Source organism: Nanorana parkeri, unplaced genomic scaffold (assembly GCF_000935625.1).
Source record: "Nanorana parkeri isolate BGI_ZX_2015 unplaced genomic scaffold, ASM93562v1 scaffold1004, whole genome shotgun sequence".
NCBI classification, from domain to species: domain Eukaryota; kingdom Metazoa; phylum Chordata; class Amphibia; order Anura; family Dicroglossidae; genus Nanorana; species Nanorana parkeri.
The window spans coordinates 286,070-311,693 of NW_017307272.1; the positions used below are offsets into that span (position 1 = coordinate 286,070).

Here is a 25,624-nt window from a genome sequence, read left to right on the forward strand (position 1 = left end):
ATGGCTGTGACAGCGGATTGCGCCCTTTTGCCACATGTCTGCAGCCAGTAAGTTCCTATTTTTGAAATCTCTGTTTGGCGGTTTTTAGTGATGTTTTCTGATTGGGTATTTGTCAAGGGGGAGGGTGTTCTCACACACTGGTATGTCTTTATATTGTGTATTGTTCATTTATAAGGTGTCATTCTGAGTCCGATGAAGGGGACCCTGTGTGGCCCCGTAAGCGCTAGTTTTTGAATGGCGATGTTTAGAGCGGCAGCTAACGATTATTTTCAAAACGATTAGTTAGCCGATTATTAAGTTCGATTAATCGGATAAAAAATAAAATACATTTTTAAAAATGGCTCCAGTAATGTTCCTTTAATAAATGGACTTTCACTTATTTCCTTGATCATTGGTGTGCTGGTGACATTTCTATGCATTCACTTTATAGTTTGAGACTCCTGACTTTGTAACATGCAGATCTGGGACTCTGTCATCAATGGTTTAATACTGTAGAACCCTGATGTCTGCATGAAGAGTAACTGTCACTGTCTCAGTACTATTACACACGGGAACTGTCACACTTCCTTTCTTATCCTTCCTGTTCAAGGCTTTTATTTTGGAGATGCTCAACATGTACCATAGATACAGCTTTAAAGGAGAACTTTGGGGTAAGTGTTTTCCCCCATAGTTCTCCTAAGGGTCACGGGAGGACATAAACTAGCGTCCTCCCGTGACCCAAAGCTCAGTATAGCGTGAGCTACAGCTCGCGGTATACTGAGACCGCCGCATTACTGTAGAGATCCACCCAGCTGTGTGATTGACAGCTGGCCCTGCCTATCTAGAGGCAGAGCCAGCTGTACCCGCCCCCTCCCCCATTTGTTCCTCCAGTCAGCGCTGGAGGATCGGAGCAGGGAGGGAATCCCTGCAGGGAGCCGTGAGTGACAGCCACAGCTCTCTGCAGGGACAGGATCGAGAAGTGAGCGAGCGACGGTATGTGTTCGCTCACTCCCCGATCTATTGAGCCGACGTGTGACAGTTTCATGGTCACACGTCGGCTCGAACTATGAGGGTGAGTGATTTTCACTCACCTCATAGTTCTCCTTTAATATGAATGGAGTTCCCTTGATAGATGACTGCAGGCTGATTCGATTGCTTCACTGCATGAGCTGAAAATCAAGGAAACATATTCCAGATACATCTAACACACTGCAGTTTCGATGCATGTAAATCACAAGATTAGCTTTAGTGGTTTGCAATTCTATACAGTCAAACTCCAGGAATTCAAAAACAAAACACTATGGTTGCAGTGGGCCCATTTCTGGGCAGGGGTAGAGGAAAAAGGTATAATACTTTTTATAATTTTCACAAATGCACCAGAGGTCCAATTTAAGCTCACCATAAAGATTTCAACCCAGTCCACTTAAGATTTCCTCACAACTACATCATAGAAATGCCAAGAAAAATGTATGCAGCTTGGATAGTTTGTAGGAAGGGCTCTAAAACGGGTGCAGACTGGTGTTCTTGCAACATTTTAACTTTATTGAACAGTCTCAAATAACATTTTATTCACGTCCATGCACAGCGGCCGAGCGGTGACATGTGGTATAAGGTGAGGTATGGTGTTAAAAGAATGCAGCATGCCTGCACTTTTACACAATGCACTGCTACCCACCTCAGGGGTGCAGTAGTGCCAACGAGCCCTCAACGCAGCATTATGGTGAGAACAGGACACATAGAAAACCATTGTTTCAGATTTGTTTTTTTTATATGGCCTGGCATTAAGCCTGCGTCTGTGCAGATCAACGCAGCTATACTGATGTGCTGTGAAGGAATAGGCTAGTCAAAGTGCTGGTTAATGGGAAGGGGCGCATGACCCAGGCTGCAAGACCAGGCGGCTTCCCCTCACTGGATGGTAAACGTTCGCTCATATGACTTCATAACGGTCCAGCTCTCACTCTATGCATAGAACGTACAACAACACATCAAACACGACTCCTGTAGCCACACTCACCTTCTGCTAGATCGGAGTTGTTTGACAGAGGTGGCGCGTTAGAAGCACGTGTTGGATCACATGATAGGATGCGCGTTAGAAGCACGTGTTGGAGCACATGATAGGATGCGCGTTAGAAGCACGTGTTGGATCACATGATAGGATGCAGCTTCTACATCACGGCTAGACGCTATATTGGTAGCGTCTAGTTTACGTGCACTGAAGTGACGCGGAAGTGATGTCGGGGGAGGAGGAAGTTGGCGGGAGTGAACTAAGAACCCGGGGAAATTAAAATTTCAGTATCTCATATCCCATCCCCAACGAGATTATGTGAGAATTTCAGTGGTGCCAGTGTTCTGGGTGACGAGTGGGTGCATCATTATTATTGTAGGGTGAAATGGTGCACTGTTAGGAGAGATAGGTGACACGGGCGCACTGTTAGTATTGCAGGGTGACGTTCCTCATGGTTAGGGGAAATAGGTGACACCTGGGTGCACCGTTAGTATTGCAGGGCGACATACTGCATGGAGAGGGGACATAGGTGACACTTGGGTGCACCGTTAGTATTGCAGGGCGACACACTGCATGGAGAGGGGACATAGGTGATATCTGGGTGCACTGTTAGTATTGCAAGGTGACATACTGCACGGAGAGGGGACACAGGTGACACCTGGGTGCACTGTTAGTACTGCAGGGTGACATGCTGCATGGGGAGGGGACAAAGCTGACACATGGGAGCACTGTTAGTATTGCAGGGTGACATGCTGCACGTAGAGGGGACATAGGTTACACCTGGGTGCACTGTTGGTATTGTAGGGTGACATGCTGCACGGAGAGGGGACATAGGTTACACCTGGGTGCACTGTAAGTATTGCAGGGTGACATGCTGCATGGAGAGGGGACATAGGTGACACATGGGTGCACTGTTAGTATTGCAGGGTGACATGCTGCACGCAGAGGGGACATAGGTGACACCTGGGTGCATTGTTAGTATTGCAGGATGGCATGCCGCATGGAGAGGGGACATGGGTGCACTGTTAGTATTGTAGGGTGACATGCTGCATGGGGAGGGGACATAGGTGACACATGGGTGCACTGTTAGTATTGCGTCTAAGGGCGTTTATGAAGCTAGAAGTGTCCATGGACTCAATAACTTTATTGTGAACTGTTATTGCATACTTGCATACAGTCATGCAAGTGAATATGACTGCCCAGCACTTGCTGTTTGCCTGACCACCTCTAGTGTGGTGTGTAATGACAGGCCAAGGACCAAAGACATCAAGGCCAACATTGGTGAAAAGGGGGTCTGGACTGAGTCTATCAGCTGGAAGATTAGCCATCTTTTATGTCTGTAGCATGCCACTAAGTTTGCAGCAAGTAACACATTTCGAAATCACTACTCAAGCATCTTTTAGCTCCAACTATCCACAAGCCAGCGGCTTATAAGGCTCCTTCTGTGAATAGTAAACATTGATGTTTGACTTGAAGGTGATAGGTGAAGGTGCAATACAATCAAAGAAGCTATGTGATGATGGCCAGGAATTATTAGGAAGTGTTTCTCATCTGGTTGTCACTTTGGGGGCCTATGATGGGACAAGGCAAATGGGTCTTGTTCCTTTACGAGGAACTGATTATTGCATGGGTGGAAAAGGGAGAGATGTCCATTCTCCAGTGTACTTGTAAGCATGCTGCTAACAGAGGTAGGTTTGTGCATGCTTGCTAGGCAATTGTCTTTAATGACCCATCCGAAGGCTAACTTCTGGGCTTAAGGAGCATTGTGGGGGCCATTAATCTGAGCTGTCGCTTTGTGAACTCGTAAGATGTCTCGTGGTAGAAAAGTCACTCGTACTCCAATGAGATTTTCAGTCAATGTTCTTTATTGGCAATAAAGAACATTGACTGAAAATTTCATTGGAGTGCGAGTGACTTTTCTACCACGTTATACTTATCTGCAGAGGCATCTGCTGTCATCTCAGCACCCACCCATTATATTGGGTTATATCCGGTCAGGAGTGCGATGGGATCTACTTGAATTACTCGTAAGATGTCTCTCCCAAGAAGTAGGAGTATCTGCGCCTAAGGAACAAGTTCTGGTATCAGATGCGCTATGCGTTTCAAGTGTTGGTGGTGAACAGCTACATCTGGTGTAGGGATTTCAGATCTATGATCAGGAATCCTCTTGCATTCGATAAGCGTTGGTAAGGACAGACTAGTTACATAGTATTTGAGGTTGAATAAAGACATAAGTCCATCAGATCCAGCCTATTGTGTTTATTTGTATGGTCCTACTGATGTGTGCGTATCTATCTGTCCCTGTATGTTCTCATTCTTTTTTTTTTTATAAATTCTTTATTTATTTAAATTTCTTGTATACAAAAAAGAAACAGTTTCCCAAAGGGACATCCAGATATGCAGTACATACTTAGCATCAATAACGCTAAATTAACCTCAGTTCTGGACAAGGGGTGGGAACAATACAAGGAAAACATACAGTCAAACAAAGAGAGAAGTATGTGCCGGGATCCAGGAGACCGCCGCTTCCAGATGGGAGACGGATTTGTGGATGCCAGCAATATCCCTCTTTAGCGTGTTCTCCATTTTGGAGACAATGGCGGTCATATCCTGCCTGAGGGAGAGTAAGAGGGAGAATGCCTCCATCGTGGCGAGAGTGGAAGACGCGGTCACGGTCTGCATCGGTGTAAGCGTGAGCGGGAGATGAGGCTCTTCAATGGGACTGGAGCAATGAGAAGGGGCTATCGCCGATGGGGGTACTTGGACACTCGGGTCCGTTGTGGCAGGCGAGGCCGAGGCTTCCCGAAGCTGGGGGGGGGGGAAGTCGTCGTGGGGAATGAGGCCTTTAGATGAGCTGCGGGTTGAGGAGGCTGGTGTAGACAGGAAGCGCTGTAAGGATGTCTGGGGTCGTTGGTCGTCGGTAGGACGTCTTCAACGACATTAAAAGCGAGGTTATGGGATGCCGTGATCAGCTGAAAAGTCTCAGGTGGCAGCAGAGCTCAAGCAATGTGCTTCCTCACGCCGCCATAGCCAAGCCACGCCCCTGTATGTTCTCATTCTTAAGGGTACTTGTACCCCTGTATATGATGGTCCCTGAGGAAATTGTCCAATCGCCTCTTGAACGATTCCACACTCTCAGCCGAAATCACAGCATGTGGCAGCGAGTTCCAGACCCTGACCGAGAAGAAACCCCTTCGCCCCTTGTGCTGACATTTTTTTCTCCACCAATTTTAGGTGGTGGCCTCTCGTCCTCGTCATGGAGTTAATTGTAAAAAGTTTGTTGCTATCCCCGGTAAATATTTTGTACATGAAAAGCATGCCCCCCCTCAATCTCCGTACTTCCAATGAGAACATGTTTAGATTTAGTAGCCTGGTCTCATAGCTCAGGTCCTCCATCCCCTTTATGAGTTTGGTTGCCCTCCTCTGGACTCTTTCCAGTTCAAGGACATCCTTTCTGTTCCCTGGTGCCCAAAACTAGGCCGAACCAGTGATCTATAAAGTGGCACAATTATAGACTTGTCCCTGCAAAACATTCCCCTCTTAATACAGGACAGGACCCTGCTTGCTTTGTTTACCGCAGCCTGACACTGTGAGCTGTTATTCAGCCTGTGGTCTACAATGACGCCCAAATATTTTTCCCTTTCGGACTTCCCTAGTGGAGTTCCCATTAGTGTGTAATCTGCTTTCTTATTTTTAATCCCAAAGTGCATAACGTTACATTTAATCGACATTAAACCTCATCTGCCATGTAGTTGCCCACTCCGCTATTTTATCCAGATCCCCCTGTAATGTTATAATGTCTGATTCAGTGTCTATTACCCTCCCAATTTTGGTATCATCAGCAAACACTGAAATATGGCTGTTTACCCTCTCCCCAATGTGATTAATGAATAGGTTAAACAGCATGGGGCCCAGCACAGAACCCTGAGGCACGCCACTCATGACCCTAGCCCAATCCGAGAAGGTGACATTTGTCGATACTCTGTTTCCTGTAGCCAGTTTTCTATCCATGTACACACTATTTCATCTATGCCCATCAATAGACTCAACTCGGTAGCCAGATGCTCTCCTCCCCGCCATCTCCGCTATTCCTGAACACGTTTTTAGAGAGTAAGGATTGCTGGGACTTTTATTGCAGAACATATCAAAGAAAGTTTAGCTGGCTAAAGACTTGTTACTTTGATCATCAAGAATTTCATGAAGCTTATTGGCTTTGTCTTTTTGACCTGCTGGGTAGACTCCGACTAGACAGATTTTGGAGCAGAGCCTGCCACTTATGACTCCTTTGCGGTCCTCCATGGACTTCTCTCTGAAGGCTCTGCATTTCAGGAGCGGATGCGGCTTGTTGTGCAAGGGACACTGCTTACCAGGACCTTTGTCCCTAAGTTTCAGGAGCTGGCAGACTTGTGAAAGGAATCTGGAGGAGTCACATTAGTTTTGTGTACTGCTATTGGAGGTTTGCGAGGGTTAAGTCCTGTGGGAGCAGCACATGACAGTGTAAAGTCAAAGCTAGGATAATTTCTTGATCATCTTCATAAGATAAGGAAACAATATTATTAGTATGTTTTCACCATACACACATCTGTCACCCAAGAGGGCAATAGGTAAATAACACAAACTTATCTCTAAATACCGTATATACTCGAGTATAAGCCGCCCCGAATATAAGCCGAGGGTGGGAAATGAGGCAGCTACTGGTAGATAGATACCAATAAAATTACATTAATATTTATTTAAAAGAAAAATAACCTAGCTCTGTAAGTGGAAAAGGGGGTACAGGGCTACATACAGATCATTTAATCCATTCAGGTTAGTATAATTGTAAATGTATTGTTGCAGGCACTCTATATGTACATGTACTATATACTACATATAGAATGCACTGAACAATAGATTTACAATTATCCTCTGCTAATATGAATGGGTTAAATGATCCGTAGTACATGATATGTAGCCCTGTACTATGGATCATTTAACCCATTCATGTTAGCAGAGGATCATTGTAAATGTATTGTTGCAGGCACTCTATATGTACATGTACTATATACTACATATAGAATGCACTGAACAATAGATTTACAATTATCCTCTGCTAATATGAATGGGTTAAATGATCCGTAGTACATGATATGTAGCCCTGTACTATGGATCATTTAACCCATTCATGTTAGCAGAGGATCATTGTAAATGTATTGTTGCAGGCACTCTATATGTACATGTACTATATACTACATATAGAATGCACTGAACAATAGATTTACAATTATCCTCTGCTAATATGAATGGGTTAAATGATCCGTAGTACATGATATGTAGCCCTGTACCCCCTTTTCCACTTACAGAGCTAGGTTATTTTTCTTTTAAATAAATATTAATGTAATTTTATTGGTATCTATCTACCAGTAGCTGCCTCATTTCCCACCCTCGGCTTATATTCGGGTCAATACTTTTCCCAGTTTTTTTTGGTAAAATTAGGTACCTCGGCTTATATTCGGGGCGGCTTATACTCGAGTAGATACGGTAGTAAAATAATTACATATCCATATGTCCAGAAACAAATGGTCACTAGAAACCTCCCCCTACTACTGCAGGGCCCTGCATAAATCACTGTGTCTATACAGTGAATGAAAAATATATCCTATAATGTATATGTGCACATAGAATCCTCTTTAAAAGATGTAAAGATATAGTTTTGTAGAAGGACGAGGCTGAGAGTGGTATTGTCACGTCCTTGTGATGGTTCGGTTGGATCAGGACTACGTATACTAAAAACACAAAGCGCACAGCTCACCCCTATCATGCGTCCCCACAATCCACATTCGGTACACGGATGACTCTCTTCCGGAGTAATAGGCTCAAAAACTGTGGAACCAGCACACAATAATCTTCCAAAGAAATTCAAACTTTATTCCACATGCATCTATACAAAGCAAAAACACTTGAGAGCACCTGTAATCTAATAAGCAGTCCAATCTGTAATCTAAAACAAGAGAGAAGGAAAGAGGAGAAACTAAAATTATTAGTGATCATCAAAATCGAATATTGAATAATAAAACCCATAATAGCAGTGGGAGACTAACATTGAAATATTATGTCACGTGGACTGTTTATTAGATACAGGGGCTCTCAAGTGTTTTTCCCCGGCCTGCATGGCGTGCTTTTTTAGCGGGGTTAATTTACAACTAGCTATGACTAAGGCCGAGTAAGGCAGAAACGCGACAGTGGTTGTGCTTTGTATAGATGCATATGTAATAAAGTTTGAATTTCTTTGGAAGATTATTGTGTGCTGGTTCCACAGTTTCAGAACTGCGTATAGTCCTGTGCTGGTGAATTACAGTGGGTTTGGACCGGCCACTACTGTCCCAATCACCGCTCCAAGTTCGCGGTCCTTCATGGTGGTGCTCCTTTTACCGGCCCCTGGAAGCAATCTGGCAGCTTTTAACCCACCAGAATCGCTTCCACTGTACAGCCATCAGACGGCTTTACACAGGTAAACAGGGTTAACTGGAATGTTTTATTGGGAAATTATAGCTTTGCTTTGTGTCCTGAGCTAAAAGGACGTTTTAATCCGGTCTGCGGCTTTTTGAAGTTGTCACCTACTCCACCGCAGAAATAAGATTTAAATCTGACCATTTTTGTCACTGACTTGCAAATTTTGCAGAAATGAAGGTGTGCCGTGTTCAATACAACTACTTCAGTGCCCCCACTCAGTTTGTGGTTCATCAGACCTCATTATCATTAGTGATGGGCTCGAACACCGTCAGTTCGGCTGAACTGTCAGGGCGTTCAGCGGACTGTTCGCCCGCCGAGTGTCCCACAAGGCGCTGTGCCTTGTGAAGTCCTGATTGGCTAAAGCCTTGCACCTGACCACAGGTTAGGTGCAAGACTTTGCCCAGTCAGGGCCCAGTACTCTGTAAGAGCCATGATTGGGCAAAGTCATGATGACTTTGTCCAATCATACCTCACCTGTCAGATGCCGTACAACTGCAAACAGTTGGGCGGAGCTACCTGTCACAGCTGGCTCTGCCCAATTGTTTATATGTTGCCAGCATCTGTCAAAATGACATTATGGGACGGGGGTTTGATGCGAGCAGATAGGACGGTGGTCGTCATTTTGTTTTTATTATTTTTATTTATTTTGTATTGTTTTATTTTTTATTTCATCGCAGTCGTGGACAACTCTGGACATCGTGATTGACCCTGGATTACGTCGGTGGATCCATTTTTTTTTTCTTCAAAATAAAGGATCTTTTCAAAAGTCTGGCCACTTTTTTACAATTGTACAAGGGCCGCATCTGGGTGCCCCTTTATTAAAGAGGTACCCTGATTTGAATAAGCTCCCTGCCTGCACCCTAACAACCAACGCCCCAGGGCTTGTGGGGAGGAGGCCCTTGTCCCCATCGGCACGGGGACAAGATGCTTTTCCAGGGGCGACCCTGGAAAAGCACCCTCCCAGTGCTGAGGGCATGTGGCCTGGTATCGCGGGGCGGGGGGGCTCACTCGCCCCCTTCCTGCCCTGCCAGACCTGTGCTGGGATCAAGGGTCTGGTTGGGAATTTTAGGGGGGACCCCACGTTTTTTCCCATTTTGGGGGTGGGTTCCTCCTTAAAATTCCTTCCAGACCTTAAGGGTATGGTATGGTATGAATTTGAGGGGGAACCCCACACACTTTGTTTTGTCGTTTTGATTTTTTTTACATGGGTTCCCTTCTAAAATTCCTACCAGACCCCAAGGGTCTGGCATGATTTTTGGGGGGGACCCCCATGCTTTTTTTTCTTTTATTTTTTTTAATGGGGTCCCTCCTAGTATTCCTAACAAACCTAAAGAGTCTGGTATTGTTTGGGAGGGGAAACCGCAAACAATACCAGCATTTTTTTTTTAAATCTAATTTTTGCTGCAGCAGGTTTAAGTGATGTTCAAATCACCGCTCCTTTAAAAAAAACATTTTTTCATTGATACATGTCCCCCAGGGCAGTACCCGAATCCCCATACCCTTTTTGTCGGGTGTTTTCCTGAGGGAATTGGAACGGAGAGATTAGAAGCCTTCTGCTCCTGAGTGATTATATTACACATACTCACTGATTCTGGTGAGTACTGATTACCTGGTGGACGGTTGATTGGAAGATCGAACTTATAAGGACTTTATATTTATTTTCGTTTGCTTGGGGAATTGGATTCAATTGATTTTTATATATTTTTTTATTTATTTAGTTTGCACATTCAGTTTGTCTTATTGAGTACTTTAGATCTAATTTATTTCATATCTATATTAGTCTCTCACTTTGCAATTAATTTTCATCTGTCAAATTACATCACAAATCAGAAGTTTGGAGGAACTATTTGCACTTTATCTGTGCAACAGTTTTTCGTTAATTTTATTTTATTAACGGTTTGACTCAAAGGTTTGAGGATTTGTCACTTTTTTACCATTCACTTATGAGATATTTTTATTGTTAACATTTTTTCACATTGTATTGCATTGTATCCACGTAGAAGTCTATGCTCAGATTTATCAACACAAATGAGGTTTAGACACTTTGTTATCACTTGATTTATACATAGTTGTTTTTGATATTTTTTCATTATGACGTTATTCACTTATATGTATTTACACATATATACACCTTGAGGAGGTAACTAGTCCCCCAGTTCGGTGGATATATATATATATACCTTCAGAACAAGGCAATATATTAATTTATATTTTACACCTACTTTCTTACGGAATCCACCTTTAGCGCTGTGTTATCACTTGCACATCATATTTTACCAATTCATAGCAGCTTTAGGATTAGTATTCTAACTTTTTAGCCTTATCTTTCCAAGAGCGCAGATTCTTTTATCTAAAAATGGCTTGTGTTAGCATCTACAAAACAGAAACAGGCAAGAATCTGCTGAAATGTTACTATATATAAAAACCTGTCATGGAAAGGATTGTTTTTGTTCCTCAACAAAATATTTGTTACTGCCGAATTGCTGAACTTGGAATTTGTGGCAGAATTGTAGATATAACAAGACTGGCTGAACACAGTTATAAATCCTTTGGCAGTAAAACTAAATGTATACATATATGTATTTCAACCATGTGCTTTTTGCCTGTAGTTTCATTTCAAACCTCTCCTAACTGTATTAAAATGTAAAGAAAAGAAGCATGAACATACAAAAAAAGATTTATATTTCAATTTAATAAACAAGTCAAAATTAAATATAATGTCATTCATACCCCTATAAGATTGTATTGTGCACAATGGACTTTGACAGTTAAATGTACCCAGAATTCATATTAATATAATTTTAAAGAATCATTCCACCCAAAACTGTTTTAGTAGAGCTGAACCATCTGTCAATTTCTAATATTTCTCAGGGACTCTATTGGTGCACTTGGGTTATTACCCTCCCTGTTTGACTTTATTGATTTATTTCATGCAGTGGTCATTCACACTAGTCCTTCTTGGTACATTGTGTTAATGCCTGTTTTGCTGTGCGTTCACATGCATTGCATTAAGGCAGTCCCTTTGTTTAAATGGGCTAGCAATGCACTAAAATGGACACACACAAAAAATTAGACACGTAAAACTTTTTTTTTCTAACACAGCATACCAGAAAGCACAATAGTGCGTTATCACACATTGTGGTGCACTGCAACGCATTGGGGTGCCATTGAAAGCAAATTGCATTGCAGTAACGGGCATGTTAATGCTCGCTTTACCGCAATACACTACATTGGAGTGGGGTTGCCGGGCCATTAATGTTATGGAGAATGCAAGATAAAGTGCTAGAACAAAAGTGAACAGGAACACTTAAAACTCCCAAATGAAAAGGAGCAGAGTTAAGAATTTTGGAAGATCTAACTGTTGGAGAATCCAAGAAATATAATAAGTCAGGGGTTGACTCAGCTCACCACACTCTGTCTAAAACTAAAATATTACTTTTGAGTGGACCATCCTCTTACTAAATTGGCAACTACATTTGTGGGGCTATGTAGTAGTGATAACATATGGGTCCTTCGCCAGTAACAGCTGGAGCAATCTAAGAGAGAAGTCATAATATTGCTGCATTTCTATCAAATTGGAAGCAACACACTGCTTATCTAGCCAGCGTGGGGCAGCACCATGGAAACAGGTGAGTAGTTTTTTTTCCTGCCCCTTCTAGCATTCCTGTCTTTGAAGCATTGTTGCAAATGATCTCACATGTGTTATATCACTAAGCCACAGTTCACACCAGCCACAGTGCCTTCTGGCCGGAACGCACTGGATCGCATTGCGGCTGGCTCACTTTGTGCTGGGGCGGGAGGGGGCGTGGCGGTGCGTTGAAGTCAATGGCACCGCAGCCACGCCCTCCGGCCGCAGTGCGATCGCCCGCACAGGAACGTGTGGCACATCAATACCTGCGTTCCGGTCCAGTCACATTTCTTCTCACCATATTTTCACGGACCGTGCGTCAGATCGAACTGCAGCTGGAGGGCGTGTCCGCGGTGCCATTGAGTTCAACTCAAGTTGAACTCAATGGCACCGCCATGCCACCTCCTGCCCCAACACAAAGTGACCTGGCCGCAATGCGATCCAGTGCGTTCCGGCCCAATTGGGCCATAACGCACTGTGGCTGGTGTGAAATAGCCCTAAGGGCTAGTTGCAGTGGTAATTATGGGGCACTATGGGGTCTAATTATAACAAATGTGCAGAGGCATTCGCCCTGTGAATCTCTGCATACATTTGTTTTGTGTTAATAGTGGCAAAACAAACATTTTCAGCTCTATCTAGTGGCCATAATGCGGTATTCAATAACATTTAACAGAAAAGAAAATATCCCAAAAATTTTTGGTTTTGCCTCTTTTCGCACAAAACAAACATCCTCATAGCAAATGGCTCTGCAAATTGTTTAGAAAATAGACCCTTATGTGTCATGCTAGACATGTATGTATATTCTGCCCAACCAAGCACAGCTTCTAGGTGTCAGTAAATAGCAGCCTCCAGAGCAAGATGGAAGCCTTGGTTGTGACCGATAACAGATGTGGTGACTAATTCATTTTGAATCTATCTAAACCCAACAACTGAATATATTGCAGCTTACTAGTCCTTAGATGAGGTGGCTGCATTATTTTTCTTTTTTAGGCTTTTTTTCCTTTATTTTCACCGGTAATCCTTTGAATAACACACTTTCTGTCTTAGGTGCAGCTTCACTATATCTATGGAGGAGGCATGGTTTTCTTGTTACTCAAACTGCCCTTCAAAGATGTCTGCCTTTGTTGATCCCCATTACATGCATGGTGAGGGGACTAGTAGTTTACAGAAGGATTGCAATTCTGGTAAAATCAGTATGAATTTTCTGCACTTGTTGAACATGTTCTTAGCATTAAAAAAAAATACTAATGCAGCCTCCACATCTAAGGACTGGTAAGCTCCAACATATGACATTTTTGTCCTTGTGTTTAGATATCCTTTAATGAAAGTGGATAACTTAAAGGCTTACTGGGCTACTAAACACCATAACTCCTACACTGTTTGTTATCAAATAACTCCAATACATTTCTACAGTACAGCTACAGTTAGATCCTTTAGTACTAACATACATATAAATGTACATATACATGTTCATATACATAGACACTACTTAAATGTAAGTCTGAATTCTATAAATATGCATGTCTATACATAAACATCCAGTATATGCATACATAACACACTTACACAGTGGTTCCTATTTTGCAGAAATATTTGGATTTAAATATGTAAATCAATTAAGCTTTATGTCTGTACAGTTGGGACATGTACAGTTTCCTTTTTATAAATAAGCATATTCACTTTGAAAACTACAGAAGCAGTGCCCTGCTGTACAAAACATATTTCGCAGTCTTTTTAAAAAAAAAATCTAAGCACGATTTTCTTATGAGCCTCTCTCATAGCTTTTTGACCACTGTAGAAACCGGGCTATCTTTTCCTCTGCGGTATGCAGATGTGTGGGTGTCGAGAGCGCGTATATCCTGGTTTACACATACATCGGAATGATCCCACTGTGTTTATACATCGGCTGTTTTTACAAAGAGATCCCCTTGGGTTCTTCTGTTTACACTCATCCAAATCTGTAAGAATGAAAACAAGTTAATAGACACTGACCTTATCCTGAAGCAGTGTTATATATTAAAAGGTTTTTACTTACCCATTCACCCTTTGAACCTCTTAATAGTTAAAAGATAAAGATGTAAATTTCTGCAAGGTTTATAAAGCAGGTTTTCATGGTTTCACTCATATCACTGCATAATACACCCAAGCACTAAAAGGAAGCAGTTAGGGTGTGTATCTGACATGCAGTGAGCTCTTCTTAGTGATTCTATTTATAACAACACATTTTTCAATACACACAAGCGCTCAGCAAACAGTTTAAAGGAGATGTAAACCCTAAGTAAATTGCATTTAGTTTGCTAAAGAACCATGTATCATGCTAAATTTCTGCAGTCTTTTTATTACCCACTTCCTGTCTACACACATGCAATCTAGTGATTGGCTGCAATGCATTTTTCTGGAGCATTTTTCTGGAGCTCTTCTGTGTTTGTGTGTTTGTGGACTTAAAGATGTACTGTTGCACTCCTTACCGGAACCCCTATGTACAAAGGAGGGTGCTGTAGTAACCACGGATGGCGCTGTGTATCTTCAAATACATAGAAAACGTTACCAGCACACCTTATTGATGCAGATTGTCAAATAACGTTTCGGGACATCGCAGGGTCCCCTTCATCAGATTTTAATATGACAACAGTATTCATATCATCTTCATCTTTAATACTCTAAGCCCTAAGGCTGGGTTCACACCTGGGCGTTTTTCAGCGCTGATCGAAGCGCTGAAAAACGCTCAAGCACTGAAATCCTATTAATTCCTATGGGCATGGTTCCCACCTGGGCATATTTCAGCGTGTTTTGACGCACTGAAAAACGCCCTACGCCGGAAATAGTACAGGAGCTTCTTTGGGGCGGATTTCAGCGCGTATCCATTAGGATCCAGCCTGATAGAATTCGTAAACGCGCGTTAAACTCGCGTTTCATGGACCGCAAATTGTGCTAAAAACATGCCGTGCGTCAAACGTGCATATTACAAACGCCCAGGTGTGAACCCAGCCTAAGTGCAAAATCCAATAGAAAGCATTCTGTGCCACGGTTCCCCTCCCCCTGATGTCATAGTGACGTCATATTCCCGCCAGAAGGCATTTTCAAAACTGTCAACACAAGACATCAAGAGAAAGCAGCCAGGATAAAGACAATGTCATAGTGCATCAAATCATGCAATAATGCTGTTGCAATGTGATAAAGATGCCAGTGTACACATTTAGTTGTTCTGCAATGTAAATAAAGAGCAGTATTCCAATCTATCACAAAAACACTGCTCGTGTGGTCATACCTGTCAAAACCACGCTCCTCCTGTAGTCCTCACTTGCTGCTGTCATCACATCTCTGTTTTCCATACGTTCCAGTCGGGGGCGTCCCGAGGCTGGGTGACACCCGGAGCGGTTACCGGGTGTCACCCCGTCGAGACGTTACCGCGCATGCACGTGGCGTCATCGTGCATGTGCGACAATCTTCTGATACCTGCCGGCGACCATCTTGGTGATGGACGCCGGCAGAGAGAGGAGGGGACAGTCACCAGGCGGGATAAGGTATGCCGCTGGGTCCCCTCCTCTCTCTCCTGATACAGTCGGGCGTTCGGTCCATGACCGAGCGCCCGATATTCCGATTTTTCAGAGGGGGTTGACACCAAAATGACTGTCAGTCATTTTGGTGTCACCCCTCCAATGGTGTCACCCGCAGGGATCCCAACCTGAAAGAACCCATTTCAGGGAGGTGCCATCCACAGAAGGGGGTTAGGGGGGCTGGGAGAGAGCACCCCCCTGAAATGATGGCAGATAGCACAGGAAGCAATAGCTTCTTTGCTATCTGCAGGTTTTTTTTCTGATTTTGTTTTTAGTATTCTGACAGTTGCAGTCGTCAGAATATTTGAAAAAAAGGCATACGAATGCATAGCTAGATTCCTATTGGCTATTGCACTTTGCAATAGCCAATAGGAATCTAGCTATGGATTCGTATGCCTTTTAGTTTCTTTTCTGACTGACGGTCGGGCCGCGGCTCCCGATGTCAGAAAAGAAGAAAAAAAACGATTGCGGGGAAAGGTTTATCTGCTCGATCGAGCAGATAAACCTTTCCGGGAGGAAGTGGTTCTTCCCCGGGCGGCCGGGAGCCGCTATCCAATAGCGGGAGACTCCCGGAGCGTCCGGGAGAGTTGGGATGTCTGCACCCGGGTGCAGGCCGCATCCCCCGCGTGACGCCACTGGTTCCAGTGCATTCCAGACTAGAGAAAATGAGACAAGCAGTATTTTTTTTTCTCTCTGTAACAAAACGGACTGCGCTGGTGTGAACAGAGCCCAGAAATACCATAGGGATACATTGGGATGCTTTTTTGGTCCGTGAAGAAACTGTTCTGCTCTGGACATGATCTGGACATGGTGTAAACATGCCCTTAAATAGAATATCACGGTCAATATTCAGGGGACATGCTGAAGTTAAACCTTTTGAACATCAAGTAGCAACATCCATTTTCAGTGATTTAAACTGAATTTGAAATAGTTTAAAACCATTTGGTATTTATTATCAGTTCCAGCAGAGCTGGTTCCAGGGCTACATATAATAAAAGCTTATTGCAGTGCAACATCATATTTCTACTCACTAGCACATGTGTAGTGTATGCTACATTCGAGGCATAATGAAGGCAGTTTGTTCAAACCAAGAGAGGTTTTTTGAACAGAGTGCAGCTAAAGAACGTAAATCAAATAAAGGTTAAATTTATTTGATTTACAGGATAAAATAATTTTCATATAAACAGACTGCACAATTCAAAAACCACTATCCCCACACCCTTAAAAAATGATCATTGCAATAATCCTTTCGTACAAATCAACTCTCACACACAAGCGGAGCTAGCTGATCAATATTCTCTATATCTTCAGGTGGACCTCAATTGTGAGGGAGCAGCGTTGGACTAAAGTGAAGGAGTGCAATATAGCATATGTCGAGTGCCTGGGAAATTCCTGTCAAACTCTCTTAATATGTTTCTCTTTTTCCATGATGTGTCTTTAAGATGTTGATTAGTTGAACAAGAAGAGCATGAGGATAGACCCGATGAGTTAATATGCAGTGTGCCGCTGAGTTATAATCAAACTTGGCGAGCAGGGTGCTTCCCCTCTGTGTGTAAAAAGAAACTCGAGTAGAATTTACTCACGGCTACTTCAACTCATGGAACCGGACGGTCACTCTCCCGAGATGTGTGGATACTTGATGTCTTAGTTTCCGATTGTGCTCGTGGTAATGGTCACGCAATGCAAGTTCCAAGTAATACCCCAGTTGGCTCTCTCAGGAGGAGCAGATGGTTCTTGGAGGGGTCCCAATTTGCTCTCTATTGTGTCCAGGTTATTGATGTAGCAGATCCTTTTGTCCCGCTGCTCAAAATAACCACGCTGGTTAGTAGATATCTGACATGCAGGTGATGTCTCAGCTTAGCATCCTACAGCGGATGATGCGTTTCGCCCCTCCTAGGTTTCACAGGGCTTCGTCAGATCCTGTTGGGTAATCAGTTCAAGAGGTTTTTATCCTTTCCTCATGAATCTATTATTAACCCATCTGGTGCCGAGTTTGATTAAGTACGAGACTTTTATCAGATTCTATCTTTGCGTGTTTGCTTTCTGGTCAGGTGCCAGGCTAGGGATGGGAATGAGGGGGAGGAATGGACAGAAGTGCAAATGGATAATGGGATAACTTATGTTGTTATTCCCATTATCCATTTGCACTTCTGTATTATTGCAATGATTATTCCCATTATCCATTTGCACTTCTGTATTATTGCAATTATCATTTTTTAAGGGTGTGGGGATAGTCGTTTTTGAATTGTGCAGTCTGTTTATATGAAAATTATTTTATCCTGTAAATCAAATAAATGTAACCTTTTATACCTCAATTTCACTCTCCGACCCCATTCTTTAGCTGCACTCTGTTCAAAAAACCTCTCTTGGTTTGAACAAACTGCCTTCATTATGTTGCTAGATAGCAGCAGGGGATTGTTTTTTGCCTAGCAAGTGAGAGTCATCAAGAAGAGTAGGTGAGCTCTTAATTAAAGAGGGGTGAGGATCTCTGTGTACATCAATCTATCGGTTTTATACATTCGAGGCATGCCTTATAGTGATATTAGTATTACATTTGCCAGTCCGAGAGCATCCTGCTGTGATGGCAACCCTCTCAGCGGGAGGGTACTGACTAACATTATAAACAGCTGCCCAGTGGATCAGGTGTGCGCCTATCTGCGAGGGGCAGTGTGCATAATTTCCATACATAGCAAAGCAATTGCCAAGGAACAAGTAATGCACAAAGGGATTGTGCTACTAATAATGTCCCACTTCTAGGATAAGGTTAGAGAGGGGGAGAGGCAAGACAAGAACAGAACGAAATGTAAAAATTACAATCTGTATAACCAGAATCATGGCCACCTCCCTGTCTAATGTTAGCCAGAACCCTCCCACCGAGAGGAGTGCCATGAGTGGAACTGACACATCCAAGCACTAACACATCGTGGCAAAGGCACATTCTCCATCATCGAGGTGACACTTCTACCTAAATGACTGCTCCTGCATAGAATACATTTGACATGGTGATGCTGTTTTAATATAGCTTTTGGTTACTGTTTTTGATTATTTTGGGTAGGAAGGACATAGGGGGTGGTTTTGCACCAGTCTACAGTTTTACATGGTACATGGGATGTACGTAAATCCATCTATAGCATATAAATTGAATATGCCCTTATTTAACAAGATCACTGGCTTAACTGTCCTTTTACCAATTACAGTTTTAGCACTATTTCTCTACATTTTCTAATGCTGTGATCTGAAGTAGTGAGGAAGCAGCTAGGAGGAGCAGCAGCAGAGGGCAATTGGAAGGGGATGAATCTGACACATCCACAAGTGTCAAATTCTTCTCATTTTAGCCTGCCTGTACCGCTGCAATAAGTTAGAAAACCCATTGCCTAGATGGGAAATAGTATGCACAAAAAGAGAAGTATTATACTTAGAAATAAAAAAGATGTTTGTTCCAGTGATATGCCTATTTAACAAGATGTTGTTAAATAGAATTTAACAACAAAAATGCTTTAAAGCTCAATTGAATCCTTCTGATTAATTGTTGAATGGGCTGAATACAGAAGTGTGCATCACTGCAGTGGTAGGGAGCACAGAAGTGTGCATAAGTACACTGGCAAAGTGTGCCAAGGTGGGCCTTGGTGCAGTGTTGAGTGAAGGGTGGCATGTGGTAGAGGTGATGAGATCAGGGAGAAGGCTGGGCATCAGATGCAGAGATGAGTAAGCAGAACAGAGTTGGCATGAAAGCACAGTGGTCGGGAGGTTTCAGGCATGATAGTGAGAAGGAAGTGTAGGCGCAGTGGTGACAGGGGTGGGGGGTTCCCAGCACAAGGGTGCTGGTGGGGGGAATTGCAGGCACAATGGTGAGTAGTGCCTCTGCGGGGAGCTGTTAGCCTTAACTCCATTTGCAGTTCTCCTGGCCAGCAGCAGGAGGAAATTTGGTGGTGTGAACAACCAGGCCAGAGATTACAGTGACAGTGTAAACTGCAGCAGAAAGGAGGTTGGGAGGTGGTGTAAATTGATGGGGCGAGAAATGTGTATGTTACTGCACATTTGCAGTAGCAAAACAATGTTATTACCTCTTTGCCACAACTGCGCATGCCATTTAGTGACAGTGTTGCTGATCTCCTCAAACCTTTGCAGATACTGGCAATCAGCTCCCTAATCCCCAATAAGTCACTAATAACTTATCCCCTTCACGACCCATGACGGGATAATTCCGTCATGGGTCTTTAAGGGGTTAAACTGACTCCCAGCGGCACTCTGTTCAGATCTGTAGAGCTGGTGGCTGGCTTTACAGCAGAAGCGATTCTGGCTGACTCAGCTGTCGCCAGATCGCCTCTACAGGCTGGTAAAGTGGCCTTCCACCCCGCCCGACACCCCTGCAGTGTTTCCCGGGCTCCGCTGCCCCTCCTGTGGGCCCGGGACCGGCATCTTGGGTGTTGGCAGGAAGCTGGGACGTATTGCATAATTTCCAGTCCCTGAGCTGTCATTGCTGGGCTCCTGAAGCCCAGCAATAAGCTATTGAAGTGCGATCTGCACTTCAATAGCTTATTGAGAGTGGAAAGGTGATACTAGGGGTCTTTTGGACCCCCAGTATCACCTTAAAGAGTTCCTGTCACAACCAATATGCTATCACATGGGGGCGTGTAAGCCCCCCTATGTGGTATCAATTAAATGTAAAAAAAAAACATTTTTAAAAATAATATTAAATCAAATAAATGTAAAAATAATGAATTTTTTTTTAAAAGTCCCCTGCCCCCGGGGAGGGGTTACACATGTTGACGCACTTGCCAGAGTGATAGCAATAATTTTAGGGCCAATATTTATGCGTATCTCTAAACTGATGACCTGTAGGGGCTTTTACAATGTCGTCTATGGACTTTTTGTTGTACTGAATTTTGTTGCAGTTTCACAGACGCACACAATTTTTAACCTGGGCACGTTGGGTATCTATGTACTCGTTGTAACCTCATCTTTTATATTTAAAAAGAAAAGGGTTTTATATAGTGTTTTGGGACACTAAATTTAACTTAAGTGCATTTTTCACTAAATTGTTGGGTTTGGTAATACGTTGCGCTAAAGTCGTACAACACAAAAAATTGCAACTGCTGCCATTGTATTCTACAGGGTTTTGGCTTTCAGAAAATATATGTTTGGGGGTTTTAAGTAATTTTCAGGCCTAAAATGTTGATTATAACATGTAAACGAAAAATGAAAAAAAGGCCTCGGCCCTTAAGGGGTTATTTGTGGTTCCTACATGTCACATCACATGATTTACTGAAGAGAGCCACAAATAAGATATTAGCAAAGGGAGACATCCTGTGTCCCTCTCCAGGACTCCTAAATCAAGAGATTAAAGCTTTCTTCATTATTCTGCATAACCATCTGTCAACAGCTGCTGGCACCCCCAGTTCCTAGAGCCCAATGTCTTAAGCAGCCAATGTGTCACACAACTCACTACAGCAGCTGATCTGTCTCTCAGTGTCACACGGTAGACATGTGCGTTTCGTTTCGAATCGAAATTCGGACTAATTTTCGGAAATTCGGACATTCGGATGTATCCGAATTGCAGACATAACGAATGCAAACGAATCCGTATTTCCATTTCCGAAATTCGGTAGCGGTAGTTCAAACGTTCGTTTCGTTTTCGGTTCTTATTCGTTTCTTATACGTTTTGTTCGTTGGAGCAAAGTGACATTAGAGAAGGAGAAAAATATTTTTTCCCGCTCAAATGTGACAAACGAACGAAACGAATAAGAACAGAAAACTAAACGAACGTTCGCTTTACCGCTACCGAATTTCGTCCGAATCCGAATTCCGAATCCACCACATGACCGCCAGCACTAAGGCTCATTCATAGGGTGTATCGTGTGTAGTTTCTTTGGAACATTATACCACCCTGATAATAGTTTATAATTTGTCTCCATTGTTCTAACATCAATGGTTGTGGTGGTAACTAACCTCAGTATTTTCCTCTCTTTCTCCTGTTTGAGTGTATGCATAAGTTCGCTTGCCCATTTATCCAAATATGCGGGTGGCATTTTACTTTCCATTGTATGAATTGCTTTATAGAAAGGTGAAAGGCAATGTTGAGGAGCCTGTTTGGATCCAGGGATAGACTCTAACGCTGTGAATTCATGATCTATTCTCAATGGTTTAGGTAGAGTATGAACAAAATGCTGTAGTTGTTGATATCTCCACCAATCTAAAGGATAACTTCCCAACTGTTCACGCAACTCAGAAAGAGAGCATATTAAGGCTCCCTGCAGGATGTCTCTAACTTTTAAATTAGGGGATTTGCTCCATTTTAAGTAGGATGAGTCACATTTGCCCGGGGGGAAATATTCATTCCCCAATAATGGCATCAGTACTGAGTTATATGAGCAGCCGTATCTACGATGTATGCAATCCCATGTCCTTATAGTCGAGGTAGTAAGTGGCAGTGCATTCGGAGACAGGCATCTCTTTAACGGCGGAATCCAGATTGCCCCCGCTAACCTAGTTTCACTTAATGCTATCTCCAGAGACACCCAACTTTTCTGCCCTAGCCCAAACGTCCAGTCAGCTATTCCAATAGATTGAGCAGCTATATGGTATATCCTGAAATCAGGAAGGGCTAGTCCTCACATCTACCTTGCCCTGGTCAGGGTATTCCACGAAAGTCTCGGTTTTCTATTTTGACAGATATATTGTTGTGGAAATTTTATTAGGATGTGTTTTTAGTGTATTGTAATATGTTGTCATTATGTCTCTCCGTGTCAGGGTTTAAATCCTCACTAAGAGTAAACCATTGGAGTAGATATCTTATGTGTGGCGGAGCAGTGTCTTCTTGGCGAATGTATGGACGCCGGCTGGGGCCCCCATGCAATGCATGGATTTATTGGCTTGCGTGGATGCATTTGTTTTGAACGCAGTGTATGAAAGGAACATGCGTTTGTTGTCTCTAGTGCGCCTGATCAACCGCTGGAGATAATATGACGTTGTCCCTGTAAATAAGCACGCATGAGAATCATAGTAATGTTGATCACTGAGCAATGCTGGATAAGGTTCTCTCCAGTGGTAATTGGAGATGATATGTTGATATATAGTGAGGAAGTGATGTTTGTTGTTGAAATCACTTCCTGCTGGGCAGCTATAAAACAATAAACAAATACCTGTGCTGGCTCTCTAAGCATGGAACTCGCAAGCAAGCAACACCTGTCTCCTGTGTCCTAACTCTACATGACTCTACAGAGGTACTTCCAGTCCTTGCACAAAAGAGCATAATACAACTGTGCTTTTAAGCACGGGGGAAATTCTTTGTGTTTGACATACTTTGGCACAGTTTAGTGCGGCATGGATTTGTGCGTTGAACCAAGCGAATTTCCATAACAAAATGGCGAGCCAGGTAGGAGTCGGCAAGTGTTCTCTGCGCAGCTGACAAAAGGGGAGAGACTGTAAGTAAAACTGTATTTTTGCCCGCTGTGTCAGAGAATTTCTGCTCGACTAAATAAATTTTTCGCTCTTTGTGCCAGGACTAGGTAAGTGCTTTTGAGTTGTGTAGTTTGTGGTGGATCTGATGACTGTTCAGAGATTGTATGGTCAGATTGTGACGTGTGTGGTGAGAGGGCTGCTGTGTATGTGAGAAGCTCAGTGTTAGGTTTTTGCAGTAAAAGTGTTATATGCTGAGCGGAAATCTATTTGTTTTTGGGCTGGAAGTCAGTTTGATGCTGGTTTTGTCTTCTACTCTCTAAAGCTCAGTTATTGGTATATTTCTCTGTGTTTGTACTGGATCTCAGAGCGGCCATCTTGGTGTCATTTGTGTAAGACCATGTGGCCAGCGGCCATCTTTGTTTTTCTTTGTGTTTGTTTTTGCATTGAGGACCACATGGCTGTGCGGCCATCTTGTTTTTTGTAGTGATTTTATTCGGTTTTAGTTTTAGAAGGCAGTTTTGGTGCTATTGTTGCAGTTCTGAATTAAAATTCGTTTTTTGTTTATTCGGTTTGGTGCTGCAGGTTTTTAACAAGGAATTCAGTTTTAGGCTGGTTCACTTTCAGCTGAGTTTGGTGTCTATGGAAAGCGATTTGTTTGTTTTTTGCATCAAATGTCTGTTTTTGTGCAGGATAGTTATTTTGTCTTTTTGTAACTCTTATCATTGTGTGAACATTAGGGGCAGTTTAGTAGTTAAATTGTCCTAGAGTTACTGATTTTGCTTAATGCTTGAGTGTCTGTGGCTGTTATACTGAATTGTGGAATTGTTTGGCATAGTTGGTAGTTATTACAGGTACTGCAGTGTAAAAGGGTGGTGCTTTGTAGTTCTGTGCCAAAAGTATTGGGACAACAAGCCATAGAGTTTGATAGCATTTATGCGATTGCAGTGTTACTATTCCTGTATCATGGAAGCCATTTTTAAAGAGGTAGCGAAAGTGGAAGGCACAGCGGCCATTGTTGAAGCCATGCAAGGGTCTTCTGACCCGTGGCTACAAGCTCAGAGTTGTGTAGCACATATGGTTGCTTCCAGAACCTGGCGCAAGCGAAAAGCAAAGTATGCTCTGATTTTTGCTGCTGGTTGGATAGCAGATAAATATCAGGAGTCTTGTAGGCTGAAGCGGAGTTTGGAAGGACAGGTTGAAGATTTAAAACTTGAGATTGGGAAATTGAGAACTTTTGTCCAGCACGCTGCTGAAGCTAGCACTGAGTATGAGCGTACTGTGACTGAGCTGCGCAAGGAGAATCAACGGTTGTCTGAAAACTTAATGGAATTGTCTGGTCTCTACGGGAGGGCAAAGGCCGAGCATTCTCAGGGTCTGGCCCAGATAGAGTCACTGAAACAACCGTTAGAGAGTCATAGTGCGATTATGACTGCAGTTAATGTTACTGGGAACTCTGGGTCAGATTCTGAAACTGACTCAGGGATGGACGATGTAACTGTAGTTGGAAGTATTAATGCAGAGGCAGAGGTTACCTCAGATGAGTCCGGTGTGGGATCTGGTCATGCTAGGCTAGGTAATGTTGGGCAGCAGGGTAGGTCGGCATGTGCTCAGAGGTTTCGTGCGGGGAGGCAAGCTAAGCGTTGTTTCGCATGCCAAAGAATTGGGCACATTGCAAGGTACTGTGCGGTAACGAATGGCAACACACCCAGGTATGCTAAGTCTCCCAGCAGCACACCTAGGAGTCAAGTGGTTTATTCACCAAGGTGGGGTAATGGTCCCAGACATGGTTCTTTGCAAAGGCATAGAAGCCAGGGACAGCCAGGGCCTTGCACTCATGGAATAGATTTTAAAGCCCGATATGAACTGTTGAAATGGGAAAATAGTAAGCTTAGGAAAGAACGAGATCGGTTCTGGGAACAGATCAGAGTTTCAAAATTTGTGTACCAGAGAAGGGCGGATGAAGAGATGTTGTTGAGATCCAGTGGCGTAACAACCGGGGGTGCGGGGGGGTCACTTGCCCCGGGCGCAGGACTGAGGGGGGGCGCCGTCACGACCCCCGCTAAACGAAGCCATGGCTCCCTCTCCCTGACACGATCACCTGGCTGTCATCGGGCACTTGGACTTGTAGTTCCTTAGCTGATAAATATGTGTGGGGATGGGGGGTACAGTTCTAGTGGATGTTTATATAATATGGGGGGAGGGGGCGAAAAAAATGTTCTGCCCCGGGCGCCCATAACTCTGGTTACGCCACTGTTGAGATCTTTCTAAACCATTTTACTGTTTGTATTTTGCAGGAAAAATGGGAGGACCGAAATTAACGTAACTTTTCTTTCCCTAGAAACCTGTATTGGGGGCCTTTTTTGTAATGTTAAATCCTGCTTCTTTGGTAAAATGAATCTAACATTGGCTTGAGACTGGGAAAAAATTAGCATTTCAATTCAAGAAACTGTACTAGCATTGTTTACTGTTTCAGGCGAACCCACCAAGACAGTGATATGTTAATGACACATCAATGGCAGGGTATGTGTTCCAAAGGCAATACGTTTTTTATTCTTTTCTGTT

At 43.2% G+C, this 25,624-nt stretch overlaps 1 protein-coding gene across 2 annotated transcripts in view; it reads right to left on the reverse strand.

Annotated features, from left to right (window-relative positions):
• Positions 1–13,829: 13,829 nt before the first annotated feature.
• The window catches only part of LOC108795773 (latent-transforming growth factor beta-binding protein 3-like), a 305,365-nt gene continuing 293,570 nt past the window's right edge, over positions 13,830–25,624 (reverse strand). For both annotated transcript variants that reach the window (XM_018567072.1, XM_018567071.1), the window contains one exon: positions 13,830–14,062. In XM_018567072.1, coding sequence (XP_018422574.1) covers positions 13,911–14,062 — 152 coding nt within the window. In that variant the 3' untranslated portion in view covers positions 13,830–13,910. The remainder of the gene's footprint in view (positions 14,063–25,624) is intronic.